Source organism: Petromyzon marinus, chromosome 14, assembly GCF_048934315.1.
Source record: "Petromyzon marinus isolate PM22_M1 ecotype Great Lakes invasive population chromosome 14, UKy_Petmar_22M1.pri1.0, whole genome shotgun sequence".
Classification (NCBI taxonomy): Eukaryota; Metazoa; Chordata; class Hyperoartia; order Petromyzontiformes; family Petromyzontidae; genus Petromyzon; species Petromyzon marinus.
This window is the reverse complement of record NC_133680.1, coordinates 9,008,086-9,025,323: the sequence shown is the minus strand read 5'-3', so window position 1 is coordinate 9,025,323 and position 17,238 is coordinate 9,008,086. Positions and strand designations below refer to the sequence as shown.

General features: G+C 48.5%; 1 protein-coding gene across 1 annotated transcript in view; it reads left to right on the top strand.

Moving 5' to 3' along the window:
- Window positions 1–61: 61 nt before the first annotated feature.
- The window catches only part of LOC116942340 (rho guanine nucleotide exchange factor 3-like), a 54,215-nt gene continuing 37,038 nt past the window's right edge, over window positions 62–17,238 (top strand). The window contains exon 1 of the mRNA XM_032954118.2: window positions 62–594. Within this exon, the coding sequence (XP_032810009.1) occupies window positions 499–594 (96 nt within the window). The 5' untranslated portion in view covers window positions 62–498. The remainder of the gene's footprint in view (window positions 595–17,238) is intronic.

The window sequence follows — 17,238 nt, the reverse complement described above, 5'->3', positions numbered from 1 at the left end:
CCACATAGGACGCCCACGCAAGCTCCTCCAAACCCCGAAGAGTCAAACAGATCAAAACTTAAAAAGAGCCAGACATTCGGCGAGAGGCAGTGCGCGTGGGACGGAGGTGGCGTGCTCGCAACGGGCTGAGAAGCCTCTAACAGCGGGGGGCAAGCAAGCGAGCAACGTTCGCAAGGACGTCGAGTCCGTATCGTCAGCACGGTGGCCAAGCGGGTGGGGTGAGATTTTGGCACGTGGTTAGTTAGAGGGCATTGAGCCTATTGGACTTTGTTGTGCTTAGCTTGTGCCAACTGGCAATCGGGGATGAGTGCGACACGAAGGACGAACAATAGGGGACATCTCTAAGGTGGGAGAGGAGTTAGGTCTATGTGAGTACGCCAAGAGAAGGCTGAGTGGTTGAGTTGAGGGGTGGGGGGCTAGGTTTGCGTTTGGCAAAGCCAATAAAGGAGGAGGAGGCCATTCTCAATCCCCTCGTCGCCCTCTCGTCAATTCTCAACCATGGTGGCCAAGGACTGCCCCCACTACACGGGAGGCAAGCGGGGCATCGGGCTGCTGGAGAGAGAGCACAGCTGCCCACTCAGGGAAACGCCAGAGGTATGTCGCGCGCACTGACGGACACGCACGCGCACGCACGGACACGCACGCGCACGCACGGACGCGCGCGCCAGCTCTGGTCAACGGGACCAGCGGACGGGCCGGTGTTTGGGGGGTGAATACACAAAGTGCGGTGGCGAGGGGCACGGCGACAACAAACAATTGCGGAACGGGTAAACGGCGCAACCTGCTTTTGCGGCGAGATGTTAACCACCTCGCCTGGTACGCAGGAGGTCCGTCGGTTTGATCCTCGAACCTGACGGCCTGCTGCTGTATATTTGGAGTTTGCGTGCCCCTCTCTCTGTCCGTGGTGGCGTGGATTTTTCTCCGGATCCTCCGGTTTTTCACTCCACGTTGAGAATCGACATGCGTTTAGGAGTTATTTGGCCGCTTTTCATTTCCACGTGATGGTAAGCCACTTGCTTGAGTTAACATTTGTGGGCAAGTCGCTTCTAAAAAAGAGCTTACCTTGTAAAATAACAAAAGTTGAATATTGATGTAAAGCTTTCGTGACTGCAGGAATTAATATTCTTGGTTCTTTCGGTAAAGTCACGTAGAAGGGAAATAATAAAATAAAAAATATATAAAACCACAGCAAGACATTTTTTTTCTTGCTGTGGTTTTCACACCTGATGATGATTGCTTGTGTTGCAGACGAAACGTCGTGAGAATTTTATTGTTTTATATTTTTATTATTTAATTGTTTCCCTTCTACGTGACTTTACCGAAAGAACCAAGAATACAAAAGTTGAGTAGTTGAGATTGTTTTTGTTGTCTGTCGTGTAGTTAAGGGTATCTGCTCTAGCTGCTCTCACCCGGGAGGGGTTCCCACTGTGTGTTTGGGAAACTTTGAATATTCCTCGCCACCGGTGTTAAATATTCTAACAAAAATCCCCTAACCTACATAGCCAACTGCGAAAAAGAGCTTTATAGCTCATCGGATTCCTCCAGTATAAATACATGTTCCGATTCCAGACCGTTGCGGCAAGTACTGTTAGCGATAACCTATTGTGACCGACACGGCGCAACCACACTCGGCCGTCTTTGTCTCTCCACTTCTGATGGGGGGGGAGGGGGGTGGTTGTTTATCGTTCACACATCAGGCAGTGCCGGATTCTCTTCATAGCAAAAGTAGTTCCATGTAGCTACGGGCCCCGCACTTTCGAAGGCACCCACGCTAAATGCTTTCAAGCTATCAATTCCTGTTCAGTGATTCTGCACTTGCTCTATTACTATAGTACTATACCGCCTTCAATTTTTACGAACGACTGGGTGTTTATTATCTGGCTGTATAGCAAATGAAAAAAATACAATTACTTTACTATGTAAGTTAAACATTTACGTGTTTTAATATGTACGTGTTTTATTTATTTATTTAGGGCCCCTCTATAACATGTGCTACAGGCCCCGCACTAGCTTAATCCGGCACTGGCATCAGCTGCTCGTTTTGATGCTGAGTCGACCTGCGGGAGACCCAGGACCCGTTTCAGATATTCGCCACCGACGTTAGCCGTGGCCGGGGTGAATGGAACCCAGGTGGTTCGGTTGCGCAAACCACCGCCCCCACCTACCCCACACGTGCACCAGCTCACGCCTGTGACGACACAATGGCGTGGGTAACAATGCAGGTGTCGGTGCAAGTGCCGGTGTCTGATCGAGTGACGGGACCCCGTGCTGTCACACGCAATCCGTAGGACGTATCTTCATTAACAGCAGCACGCTTTGTGTCAGGCTTCGTGGTAAGCTGTGATACCGCCACGTATTTTATTTTAGATTGAGTTAATGTTTTAAAGTCACGAAAACAATTGCACACGAACGGCGCATTCACGCAATCACCCGACGCTCCGTTTAGAAGTTTTAAAATGAAACATTTTTGAATTGTATTATGTTTTGAATTAGACAATTGTATTTCTTCATTAAAATCTTATATCATTTTACATTCGGTCGACTTAATTTAAAACGACATTTCGTGTGAATTTTCTCTCGTCGGTAAGTAGATGGCCTTGCTGGGGGTTCGGTTCGATGCGGATTTTTCACCTGTTTGGGATTGCGGGATCGAGATAAGGCGACATAGAGCTGCTGGCCGTGCGAGAAGACCGCCGTCTGCAGATCGATTCCAACGTAATCAAACGTCTTGTCCCTGCGCCTCCGTCGTTCATGCAGGGGGCGCGAAGAGGTTTACAGCGCCTCCTGCATGAAAACGACGGAAAGTGCAGCGTTCATCACAGATAGATAAAGTTGCGCGCTTTTGTAAGAGTATTAAAACAAAATAATGTTGGCAAATATATCGGCCGGAGCTGTGGCGCAATGCTCATCGCACTGCGCTATGCGATGTAAAACCGGGCCTCCCCCCCACCCCCACCCCCATCCGAGTTTTGATTTCGTGGCCACGGCTGACATGAGCGGCGAGTTATAAATCTGATATGTGAATGGATGCCGGGCTGTCCCTCCTTCACCGACCCGCACTGACCGCTCAAATAACTCCCATGGCCGTGACGCGGCTCGATACATTGGCCAAAGGTGTAAACTATTAATATTTTGTTAAATGCCACCGATGTTGAAGAGTAATTTGTTTAAGGAGGGCCGTTTCCCGAAACTGTCGCCTATTGTACATTTTAGTTTAAGACCCCCTGTTATTGGCAGAATGCGAGATGTTTTTTTGTATTCCTTCTGTTTACGCTAAGCCCGGCCACACGACGTCACCATCGCGTGAGTGGATGCGTAACGTGTGCCATGCATACGAGGGTGTCTCATTTCATTAGCCCTGAGCCATATTATTATTGTTATTAAAACGAGATCTCCCAACAATACACGCCTATGGCGTGAATGCAGGGGCACCAGTGTTGAGTTTCATGATGCTGTTCATCTGTTTTCTTTCACCCCCCTGCCACTCCTACCCCGTGCAACTCCACTTATCCGTGAACTCGCCTAACTTCACTTCCTCACAGCCCTATCACGTGTGATTCTTATTATCCGGGAGGGCCCGCGACAGCTCCTATTCCGCACCTCCGATTAGCACGGTTGGCTACGTACGGTGTGAATGAAGTTCAACATACATACGTGCATATTATCCACGACCCCATTCTTAAATTATTCGCGATTGTCCGCATTTTTTTTTTCAAACACAGAATTACGTTCAACGTCTTCCTGTTATTCGCGGAAATATTTGTGGATAAGTGAAGTTGAAGAGGCAGATTCATACGATTATCCGCGTGGGTCTTGACCTGCTCCCTTTCCTGGTATGCACTTCTGGAAATTACATCATTAGTCCTATTATCCCTAAAATTGTTAACGAATAAGTGGACTTCATAAGCAAATTAATCCTTTTTTCTGCAAAAAACAATATTGATTTTCATCGATAAGTGGGGTAAATTTGCAGATAATATCGCGGATAACAGGATCCACGATGTCCATTCCCTCATCACCGCGGATGAGAGGTGTATTGCACTGTCCTGCAGCAACGATGCATTGATTCATCGATTAGTATAAAATCCAAAACATTGCTGTTTTTAGTTTCACATATGTTCCATGTAATTGGTTCATGTTTCTCGAATTAACCGAAGCCAGGCAAGAGCCCATTGAAACCTGGAGTACAGTTGAAGATTGCAAACGCAGTGTGAAGGTGCGAAGCCTTCAATACACTGAGCAATACAATTTACATGAACACGCATTTATGGTGCAATACATATTTCAACAAATCAGTCAACATCTTTTAAACCGATTTTGTATTCTCCTTGACGCTCACGAAGGGAAAGAAGACGGCAAATATTACAGTCGTCTATAAATTACAGGGAATATCTTGCCGCTGCGTAATGGTCAACGCACTGGACTTGCAATCCAGAGGTCGCCGGTTCGATGCCATCTCTCGGCGTGGCGGATGAACCAACGGTGCCAATTTCTTAAATCCCTGCATCTGTCCGTGCTATAAATGCTCTGATTTATAGCTCGGACAGATGCAGTACGTGCATTGTCTCTGTACTGCTCGCGTCTTGGCGTTCTCTGGTCTGGCACTGATGAGGCTAGGTGATAAAGAAGGCTGTCTCTGGTGAGGGCCAATCAGTTTCAAATACAATGCATGTATTACTCGGTAAAGTCACGTAGAAAGAAAAATAAATTAAATAATAGCATACGACGTTTCGATTGCAACATAAGCAATCATCATCAGGTACAAATGAAAGAGAAAACAAACCTGGTAAACTTATAAATATAATGCAATACAACACAGAGAGTCGGCTAACATAACAGTCAACACCATACCTGGTTGATTAACGTTCTTCCAAAGATTGCTAAATTTGGGAGAGAGACAAAACACAGACATGGAGACACACAGACAGACACATAAGCAGAGAGAGAGATAACACAGAGACACACAGAGAGAGACACACACATAGGCACACAGACAGACGCATAAGCAGAGAGAGATAACACAGAGACACACAGAGAGAGACACACATATGCACACAGACAGACACATAAGCAGAGATTGATAACACAGAGACACACAGAGAGAGACACACACACATAGGCATACAGACAGACACATAAGCAGAGAGAGATAACACAGAGACACACAGAGAGAGACACACATAGGCACACAGACAGGCACATCAGCAGAGAGAGATAACACAGGGACACACAGAGAGAGACACACACACATAGGCACACAGACAGACACATAAGCAGAGATAGATAACACAGAGGCACACAAAGAGAGACACACACATAGGCACACAGAGAAAACTGCATTTATTATCAGAGCATGTTTGTTTACATGTTCACCACAAGTCCGTGCGGTTAATGCAGACTTGATTCCTTGCAAAAAGGTTTCTATTTGGTGTTTAACCATCTTAACACCCGCTGTTTTATTGCCAGAAAGGGTAAAACCTATTCTTATTTTTCATACAGTACAAGTGCGTTCATTGTCCCAAGTCATCTGGGTAGCGTGGGAGAGTAGGGCCAAATCAAATGCCCTCCCTAGAGCTGACGCTTGTGGAGACCTCTACTGCCAGCAGTGGTGTGAGCAAGGGGTTGCAGGGCCGTTCCTTTGGCGCTGCTTAAACATTCCAAATCAAATACAACCTTTCTCATTATGGTTAAATCACTTTTGTTAGCAACATTTTGAAAGTCAAATGGAGTTTGACTGGCTATAAAAAGGCATGTATATATACACACACACTACACTATATACAAAAACACATTCCACCATTATTCCTTTGTTGGTGGATTTATTCTTTACTTTTGTTCAAAAGAATAAACAATACAGCTTCCCGTAAACCACTCTGGACTACATATTGTTCATTTCATTTTTCAAGAACTGCGCCATTGTTTTCCAAAATACGTGTTTGTTAAAGTCCGGTGGACTGGTTTCTAAAGAAGAACTGAAAATAACTTTTTTTATTTTTTTTAAAACCTTAATACAGTAGTAACACAGTGTCCCTTGGGATTGTCAGATTTTTTTTCAACTTTAATTTCAGCAGCCCCCGTGTCGCTGCTGGGGGTCAGACTGGCCGACATTCAGGAAAGGGTGGTGGCTCGGCCTTTTTCCTGAGCTCTCTGTTGTGGCTGCCTGGCTTTGCGTGGTGTAGGGGGCGGCGGGGAGGGGGGGTTATTCTTCTTCCTCACGTTAAATTTCACAGCTCGTGTGTTTGCATTGCGGCGGGGCGCAGCACTTTTCATTTGTTTCTGCAATAAAATTGTGTCACCGTAGCCAAGGGAGGGGGGGAAAAATCTGCAGATCAAATTGATCCTAAAAAATGTTTATGAGCAAAAAGGTAATACAGTACTACTCGACAGTACTGCATTGTATCACACCATGGACAAGTGCCAACCAGAGGTTTTTTTTTTCCCACCATGGTTGAGAATTGACGAGAGGGCCACAAGGTGTTCAGAATGCCCCCCTCCTTCATTGGCTTTGCCAAACGCACACCTCGCCTCCCACCTGAACCACTCCGCCTCCTCTGGGTATACTCAACTCGCATAAAACAACGAACTCCTCTCTGGTCAGCCAGTGGTTACTGCGACGGGGAGAATGCAATGATGCTTGTACATCTCCCTTGATTGTTCTCGAGCCGGTGTTGAGACCTCTCCATGACTATGGCAGGTAGAACGGAGACCAGAGAGAAATAAATAAGAAACAAATTTGAATCACTTTTTTCTCACAAAAAAAATGAATGAGAGTGATGGAAAAAAAACACAAACCCATCACCTTTTTAATGAGTTTGAAAGACGTACGTGTTTATGGGATGCAAACACACGGACCATTAAAATAAACTCATCGAGATGCACTGCAGTAACAACATACACGATAGCATTGATGGATATGATTACGACGCTACAATTTACAATGATCTGTGTTGAACGCATGTCTGGCCAAAGTTGGCCAGCAGTGCTTTTGGTTCTACATCAAATGCAGTCGACAGCATGTGCCATGTCAAACGCAAATGCCAGACACTTAACTCTCTACCCTCGGCATCAGGGCTCCGGCACCTGGTCTTAAAGGTAAAAAAAAAATCAAGTGAAAAAGCTTACTCTTGCACGGTATAACACTGCATAAACCCCTCGCACACATTTGCCAAACCTGCTGGCATCAGTCTGCCGTGCGCGCTGCCTAACCAGTCTCAGCTGTGGTATATCAACTTTCGTGGATCCGATCTATAATGTGGCCTTTGTATGTACGAGACCTACGCTCCAGTCACGTGTTAGTCAGCGCATGGGTCCCGTAAAAAATTGACACGAAAGTTGATGCGTCTGCAATGTGAACTTTGTATAGACAATTGCTTTGCATTGTTTACTTTAAATATTCCTGCCAACGCGTTTGTCAACGGAAGGGACAAAACTCATCACTGTGTTAAGTGAAGTTACGTTAGGGTGCTTCGTGTTTGGACCTTACATTTTTACCGAAATGACGACACCGTACAACGTCGCATATCCGACTAGCCAGGGACTGTGGTGTAGGCGCATAGTTGAACCTCTGTAGAAAATGTGCTCTGAAGAAGGACCATTGCTCAAAGCGTCGCATATTATATGTTAATTTATTTTAAGGCGGCGCTATTGGTGAATGTGAGTGCACCGCTGCCAACGCAGAAGCATATAAGCAGCATCGCCAAGTAATGTGTTCGGTATGAAATTACATTACACGGTCTGCAAATGCTGCATCTGGGTGTGGGCGGTTAATTGGTATGGGGCGGATATGCGATGTCGTACAATTATTATTGTGCCTGCACGTTTCTGCGCACTGCTCTGCACGGACACATCCACGTTGGGTGAGCTACCAGAGGAGAACTGCCATCCAGATATCTGCAGTGCGCATTAGTGGGAATATATTGGCTGCTTGCATGCAGCAAATTAAAACTGCTTTCGAAAAATGTTTCCTGCATACATTATTACTGGGCAACACTTCATTTATTTTCTTCTTTTTCTTCTTCTTCCACGTTATAAATCGGAGCGTATGTACAACAGTCGAGCAAAACCACCCCTACAAAAACTCCCGTTTGTAAAACAAAGTACTTGAGAAAGAAGCTGTAACCTTAAGGAGAGCACGCAGGGTTGAGTAATATGAGACCAGAAAGGGCGCTTGTTTGAAGATTTCCCCCTGCCCCACACACAAAGACATATATCCCCCGTGTAGCCTTTACAGACTATTGGGGCAAGTGTTGTTATCGAGCACCTATGAAGACCGGCACGGCACACGAGGGGGTGCGTGGCCAGCACCACGCCCGACCGCCTTTGTCTCCCCAGTGACGATGTTTACACACCACACCAGTTTAACACGTAGGCTTTCGCGACCAATATTATTCATAATAAAGGTTTTTGGGTTAGATCGCGTTTATTTATAAATGTGTCGTAACCCTCCACCACCCGACACGGCCAATCAGCAAAAAAAGTGTCACGTTGACAAAAGACAAATAATTCACTACTTTAGCCCACCGGTGTGTTGAAGAGTGAATCCACATTTACAGTTTGAGTACGACGGGCGAATTGCCCGATGATGCTGGATGTATTTACCAGCGAAACGTCGTACTCAAACTGTAAATGTGGATTCACTCTTCAACACACCGGTGGGCTAAAGTAGTGAATTATTTGTCTTTTGTCATCGTGACAGTTTTTTTTCTGATTGGCCGTGTCGGGTGGTGGAGGGTTACGACACATTTATAAATAAACGCGATCTAACCCAAAAACCGTTATTATGAACACCACACCAGGTACTCATTTGAGGCTAAGTCGACTTAGGAGAGGCCCAGAACCAATAATCGTCACTGGTGTTGGCCGTGAGCGGGTATCGAACTCGGGTCGCCGAGTTTCGTAGCGCAGCGTAGCGCTAACCGTTCCACCACCGCTCCCCATGCCCACACACACACACGCGATCACACGTCTCTCCTTCCCATAGTAGACGGTCTCATGTTTGCAGCTGTCAGACAAAATATTGTGTTACAAAGAAACGCCGGCGGGGGGGGGTTTCATTTGCTCAGCGTTAGTCTTGCCAAACGTTGCGAGCACACACTTTTGACAGATGGCCACAGCCTCTCTGTCTCACGCACACACACACACGGGAAACACAAACAGAGCTGCTGCTAAAAGTAGAGAGAAGTGGAGTGACAATTGTCTCAGGCCGTGGCAGTTTTAGGCGGTTTGTGTTGGGTCTCCTCCATTCCAGATCTGGATGGTGCTAACGCTCGACCTGGTGTTGGAGTTGTACACTTAAAGCACTGCTGTGGTGGAACATTAAAAAGGACTGAGAAAGAATTAACAGTTGTGGTGCAGTTGTTGTCTGTGGCCGGATGGAAAGCAACTTGCAAAGTCAAACTGTGAGATACTGGACCGCAGGAGGTGTACTCGGAAAGAATTCAAATCAATGTGTCGTGACCTTGCTCATACAAGCAATGGGGTGGCCCTCGGCTCCGTTGGTGGCCCCAGAGCCAGTGATGGAAATTCCACATTCCCATGAGAGGGGCCATTTCCTATATTGCTACGAGTGTTTAGAAATGCCGATGACAAAATCACCCGGAATGCACACGGCCTCATCTACATTTTGAGCAGCCAAGCAGGTTTAAGGTTGGATATCGCTTGGAGGGCATAGCACCGTGCATAACAGGTGTTATGGGTTGCAGGTGCTGTGTGCTTGGAAAGCAGAGGGATGTGCATTAAAATCCCTTGTACTGTGTACTATGCTCTAACGGATATACTCTCTGCCTTCAACTCACGCTGACCAGCAGTGGTAAAGTTTGGTCAACTAACTCCCTCATCCAGCAGTGGTAAAGTTTGGTCAACTAACTCCCTCATCCAGCAGTGGTAAAGTTTGGTCAACTAACTCCCTCAACTAGCAGTGGTAAAGTTTGGTCAACTAACTCCCTCATCCAGCAGTGGTAAAGTTTGGTCAACTAACTCCCTCATCCAGCAGTGGTAAAATTTGGTCAACTAACTCCCTCATCCAGCAGTGGTAAAGTTTGATCAACTAACTCCCTCATCCAGAATTGGTAAAGTTTGGTCAACTAACTCCCTCAACTAGCAGTGGTAAAGTTTGGTCAACTAACTCCCTCATCCAGAATGGGTAAAGTTTGGTCACTAACTCCCTCATCCAGAAGTGGTAAAGTTTGGTCAACTAACTCCCTCAACTAGCAGTGGTAAAGTTTGGTCAACTAACTCCCTCATCCAAAATTGGTAAAGTTTGATCAACTAACTCCCTCAACTAGCAGTGGTAAAGTTTGGTCAACTAACTCCCTCATCCAGCAGTGGTAAAGTTTGGTCAACTAACTCCCTCATCCAGCAGTGGTAAAGTTTGATCAACTAACTCCCTCATCCAGAAGTGGTAAAGTTTGGTCAACTAACTGCCTCATCTAGCAGTGGGGCTGTACATTTACAGAAATAAAAGGGTGTTCTTGGCCATGGCCCGACTCCCCTAGGACATATAATACAGACTCGCTCTTACACGCACAACAAATACAAAGATCCCCCGTGTAGCCTGTAACAGACTGTCGGGGCAAGTGCTGTTAACGAGCGTCTATGAAGGCCGGCACGGCACACGAGGGGGTGGGTGGCCAACACCACGCCCGGCCGCCTTTGTCTCCCCAGTGGTCGATGTTTACTACACACCGCACCAGGTACTCATTTGAGGCCGAGTCAACCTAGGGGAGGGACCGGTTAATAAAAATCGTGGCAGGTGTTGGTGGCCGTGAGTGGGAATCGAACCCGGGTCGCCGGGTTCGTAGTGCATCGCAGCGCTAACCGCTGCACCACCGCTCCCCGCACACCCAGGCTGACACACGCACGGCCACATGCAACACTCAGACACACACAGTCATAGACACACTCACGCACACGTGACTAAAACCGACATCAGCCAACCACACAAGCACTCGCGCAGACATTGACACAGACGTATTCATAGTCACAGTCGCAAACAATCACGCTCGTGACCGTACACCCACACGCATCTCCCCCTCCGCCCCCCCCCGAGTCAGATCCGTATCTGCGTGTTTATTACAAACAAGTCGAGGGCAGCCTTCTCCCCACCTGGACTATCGGGCCAAGCAGAGTTTGCGATTATCTGCCAATGCAATTTTACGGGGCCGGTTTGCATCGTATCCGACCAAACCTTTGCATCCTCGGAGCTGGTGCTGACCCCCAGCGCTTGCTTATCCACTTGAGGCTGAGTTGACCTAAGGGAGGCCCAGCCGGACCAGAAGTGACTTGTGGCATGCGGCACGGGGCAGGGCATCGAACCCAGGCTTCCGCGGCTCTTGCCCGCGCATGCAGGCGAAGACGCGACGTGGGGACGCGAGGAGCAGGGCCACAATTCGCGGATTCCCAAAACTGGCAACGGTCCTCGCCCCGGGTTTGTTGCTTCTCGATGATTGCGCAAACAGCTGAGGCCGTAAAAAAAAAACCCATCCACAATTGGCATTGTCACGCGGCTCGCTCCCTTGGCCGGCCAGCCGGTCAGTGAAGGCGGACTTGCCCCCCCCCCCCCCCCCCCTTGACGTGTTCTGGAAAGGCCATTTGGTTTAATGGCAAACACATTGCTGGAAGCCTTCATCCACTGCTGGATGAAGGCTTCCCCACGTCAGTGTGGGTCACGGGGGGAGCGTTTTTTTGACCAGTGCGGGATGGTGAATAGGGGGAGTGTAGCTGTGGAAGCATAGAGGTACTGCACAACAATGGATTTTGTTGCACTGCCTTCTGGTACCCACCGTGTGGGTCCCCTGCAAGTCATTTGGCAGCATGGTTGGTGGTAACCCATCCAAGCATCATCCAGAGTCAACCCAGCTTATCTTCTGTAATGACATTTGAATTGTTACCATGAATGGCAATGGAATCCTTTGAAAAAAATAGATATATCATTCATATGTACAGGTGTTAGTGTGTTACCATTGAGAATTAAGTATCTACACCTGGCTTGGGTTTCCACAAGGTCAACTCAGCCCAAAATAAGTCGATTGTGTTTTGGACATGTATATTGGGGAAACAATGTGTCTGAGAGTAGTGCTACTCCACCCATTATCTTTGTATGCTGGTGTCTCATTGGAGGTGCTTACTAACAACGCTTGCCATAACAGTCTCTATGCGCTCAACGGGGGATCATTTTGTGTGCGTGGAGAGCAGTGGGAAGTGGTTCTTTAATGATTAGCGCACTGCGTCTACAAACCCGGCGACCTGAATTCGATTCCCGCTCAGGGCCAATAACTGTGGTGAATATTTGAGCCTCCACCCAGGTCGACTGAGCCTTAACTGAGCACCTGGTTCAGTGTGTCGCCATCAGAACTGGGCAGACAAAGGCGGCGAGCCACACAAACCCCCTCATGCACCCCGCCGGCCTCAATAGGTGCTTCACTAACAGCACGAGCGGCAGCGGTCTGTAAAAAGCTGCGACTGCATTCTAAACGTTCGTGCACTTTTATAAACTTGTGCGTTTTTTGTTGTTGCATGGGCATGCACGCGCACACACGTTGGCAAATAGTCGTCCATGTGTTTTCCTTTCGCGTCGATGATGCGTGTGTATGTTGCGTGCACGCGCACGCGCGCGCTCGCATTGGCTGCGTGTGCTTTCTGTAAGTGTGTCCGTGTTCTTGTGGCTCGCCACTAATTACCCCCCCCCCCCCGCTCTCAGCCCTTCCTGAGCTCCGTGCCAGGATAAGCGTTCACTCCTTGTTGGGCTGGGGGCTGCGACTGGGGCCGGTGCTGGGGAGGGTGCCAGCGGTAAAAACCTGTCTGCACACGGCTCTGTTTGTGCTGGACGACAATCCCCTCCAGCACTCACCTCGATGGGAGTCGGAGACAAACAAGACTAAGGACGGGCAGTGAGCGGTCAATCCCCAACAACCCTCAGAGGTCATGGTCTATCCGCCGCTGGATCGAAACAAAAAGACAATCTCGTTGGTCCGCGCGGTGTTTGTCGCCTGATCGTTGCGTTCCTCGGTGTCTTTCCGAGCAAGCGTCTCTCCGAGCTTTTTTTTTAGCAGCGTCATCAGCACCATGCTCTATCTGCTGCTGCGCGTGGATAAAAACAAATTAAGCTCTGAACTTGCAGGTCACAATCATCTCGCGGTCTCGCCCAGCAATAATCCATCGAGCTCCCGCACACGACCTGATTATGTCATTCCACTGCTGGTGGGCAGAGCCTCCGCTAGAGGGAGCTCTAGATTGCCCCCTCCAAGAGGGTGTATTTGGCCTACTTGGCCAAATGTCGTGGAAAAGGTGCGAATACCTACACTGGACCCCACCACACGCGAGCAGCTGATTGGCCAACCGTGGTTGTTGCTGCTCTCTGGTGGTGGTGGACCCCCCACCTATACTACCGGGTGGACACAGGCGAGGGGAGTTTAAAAAAAAATAACTTTGTTGAAACTGCCCCGCCGGGAGCGCGAAGCGGGTCCGGCGGGGCTCTGGATCGCGAGACCAGGCGGGCCAAATAACGTGTCCAGCGCGCGGTCGCGAGCAGACACGAGTGGGACTGGATTCCAGGCAAGCATCCGTAACGTCACGCCCACTATCTGGAACAACACCGAACTCTGGCTGGCAAGCATCAGCTGCGTTCTAAACAGGGGGCACTTCAATTCAAATACCTGCGCGCTCTGTGCTAGGGCACTAGCAATTTGTGGCGCCGCTAGTGCGGTTTCTGTGGTTACGCCCGTAAACACTGCTTTTTGTTGTAATTTATGAGCGCTTTAGTTCATAGTTCTCCTGCACCAGAGCAATGTTTATTTTTACACGGATAATTATTCGGAGTGTTTGTTCTGAGGTCCAATAAACTCTTAATGGTTACTGAGACCCCCCCCCCCCCTCCAAACCAAAACATTTGTTGTTATTAATCTCACTAATCACTCATTAACCTCATTTGTTTATCGATAATGACTTCCAGAATCACACGCGTGCCACGTGTATACGGTGTCTTATTTGCTTCTCCCGTGGAGCCCCATTACTGAGGCCGCTGGGTCCATCAACTTATGGCAGCAGCAGTAGCAGTCCATCATCATCATCATCGTATCCCATTTATTGCCGATGTTTCCATGTTGATCCTCGCTGACCTCGTGCCTCCTCCACTCAAGTCCATCGTTTTTCACAGTCGTTCTCTGCCTCTTCATCTATTACCTTTCACTCGCATTGTCATCCCTTTTTTTTTGCTGGATTCCTGCTTGGGTGTCAAGGCTCCTGACAGGAGGAGCCGTGCCACAGCAGAGAAATACAAATTGGCAGCCCACGGCATGGGAAACAGATGACTTTCGCCCTCATAAAGGACTCGCCAGCAAGCGATAACCCAGCTTCGGGCTGCCAAGAAAATTCCAGCTTGTTACTTGGGAGAAGGGAGACACGGGATAAACTGTGAAGTGCATTGAAGGTGCAGCGACTCACAGATCGGCAATACATCTAGTGAATGCTGTTGCAGAAGCCCAGGTCGTAAAATATAAATAATAAGTCGGTTCAGCCGCCGTCTAGCTGCGAGTTAGAAATTCGTGCTGGGAACTGGGAAGGATTGTGAGTCAACGCAGCCAATTCATCCATCAGGGGTCGGTACAATTTGTACCTGTTAGTGGTATGTGGAATTTACACATCTTGTTTTACTGCAAAGGACCATCCATCAAGGCAACACAGCGATGAGATAATCCCATTTGCAGGAGATAGGTGAATTGTGATGGTGAGGGATGGTGATGGCTTGAGAAAGCATCCAGCTGTGGGTGGATCATGGCTGTATGTATGTTGAACTTCTTCTTAGTTCTTTCGGTAAAGTCACGTTGAAGGGAAACAATAAAATAATAAACGTGACTTTACCGAAAGAACTAAGAACATGAATTACTGCAGTCACGAAAGCTTTAAATCAAAATTTATGTTGAACTTCTTTTACAGTACGATGCCTCTACCCTGCGTGCGTTCTCTAGCCCACATCTTCCTATTCTGTCTCGGCGTGTATTTTCCAGCGTGCACCTCTCTCTATCCTTATTTGTGCCCTTTTCAGCTTTTGTTCCCTTTTATTTTGTGACTATCATTTGAACCAAAAAAATATTACACCCATGTAGGTTGAACTTCTTTCGCACCGTACGCAGCCAACTGTACTAACCGGAGGTGCATGATGATTTCACACTCTACCTTGATAGACCCACATATCATGGCTCGTCTGTGTGTCATGGTGGCTGCTAATGGTATCAGTGTTTGGCTGGCAAAATCATGCGCACACATTACAGATTGCGCACACCCCCTTCACAAGACACCTATGAAGGCCAGAACGGCACACGAGGCTCAGAAGACGTAGGGGAGGGCCCAGTACCGGTTCATTCGTCACTGGTGTTGGCCATGAGCGGGAATCGAATTCCGATCACCGAGTTCGTAGCGCTAACCGCTGTGCAGCCACTCCTCGCGCACACCAAGACAAAGATCCCCCATATAGCCTTAACAGATTGTTGGGGCGAGTGCTGTTAGCGAGCACACACACACGTGCTGAGACGCACGCACAACAGTGTACACTTGTTTCTAGGCAAGACTGCCCTGGCTGCCGCTAAAGTGCATTTGCTTAAAAACAAACTCCAAGCTGCCAGCCGTTTGTTTGCACAACTTGAGAAAATATCTGCGCAAAGACTGAAACTGGTGATTGCCGACTTTTTCCCCTCCGTTTGCCTGCGAACTATGCGCCAGAACGGTGCTGTTGATTTGCGCCCGCTGCCTCTACAAACCCGGCAAAAATGGGTTCGAATTCCCTGGTTTTCGATGGATACATTCAGCGGCGAGTGATTATTTTAACTGACGCAGCTCGGTGTCCCTTATTTTATTTAGCGTGCTGCAACGGCGAGTATTGACGAAGTATTGACGAAGTATGGTCACACGGCCAACGTGACCAGCTCGTCCACGAAACGAGTAGCCAGTGTGGAAAAAAAAAAAGATGGATGCGACCGGGAGCATGCAGAGTTCTTGATTCAATATCACGGACAGAGAAGCTAAACGGAAAGAAGGCCATGACCACGGACACCTTTGAAAACGGACTCGGCACATAGAGGGGTGTGTCAACATTGTAGCTGGAGAGACAAAGGTGGCTCCGGTGTGGTTCTGACCACACCACCCCTGCGTCGTAAGCCGCGTCGACCTCAATAGGTGTCCACCGCACGGGCACCAATCCTTGTTGTCAGGCTACGTGCTGAAAGATGTTGCATCTGTGCGTGCGTGCGCACGCGCGCGATCCACCCCATGTGCGCGCGTGGAACATTTTCATTTAATTCGGAAATATTTTTGGACGCGCAACTGGGCCGCGTTGTCGGTGTCACGCGAGACGGAACGCGCGCTGCTCACGTGAACGTCAGGGCGGCAGGCATCGCGTGCAGACTTATATTACTGTCTGCACGCATAAAGTCACTTTGCCATTCCTTCAGGTCTGCTTGCATAGTCGGGCCCATCCCACCCTGGTGCGTGCCCCCCTCCCCCCCTCCTCTCACTCAAGTGCTGCTTCTTTAAAAAGATATATTGTTTTGCTCAGCACGAGCATCAAAGTGGTGCTCATCTACTTTTGACAGCCCCGATCCAGTGGTGGAAATTCCACATTCCTCTGGCGGGCGCAGTTTGCCGATGAACAACCACCTTTTTGTTAACTTCCCCATAGAGTGGCACGCGTTTGTTTTCATTGACCCCCTGGAGGGATGATCGGCTAAGTAACCTCCCCCCCCCCACCTTCAACTAGAATTTGAAATGCTCTAAGAGTTGTGGGTTAACGTTTGAGACTAGAGCTGGCTTATCGAATGACTGAAGTAAATCGATTACTCTACCAATGATCGGTTCGATTGCTCGACTAATCGGACAGCACGCAAGTAACCTCTGTTTCTGGATGGAGCGGGGTTTGTTGATGTCACCGACATCATCAGTCGTACTGCCTGTGGCTTGATGGGTGGGTGGCGGGGTTTCCCACCTTCAGGAGGAAAGCATGTGGGGACAGCCGCGAGTTTATTTTTTAAAGGAGCCCGAGTCAATCGGCCCACGTACAAAGCCATCGCGTGATCTTCAGTCGATTCATCGACGGATCAGTCCCAGCCCGTTTGAAACCACACCGGGACGAGAGCCGTGTGCTGTGAGCGTGGTTACGATTACCCCGGGTCCGGATGAACCGCGGTGGTGAAATATTTTATTTTGCCAAACCCTTGCGTGCGTGCGTGCTGGCAGGGTTAGAGTCGGGTT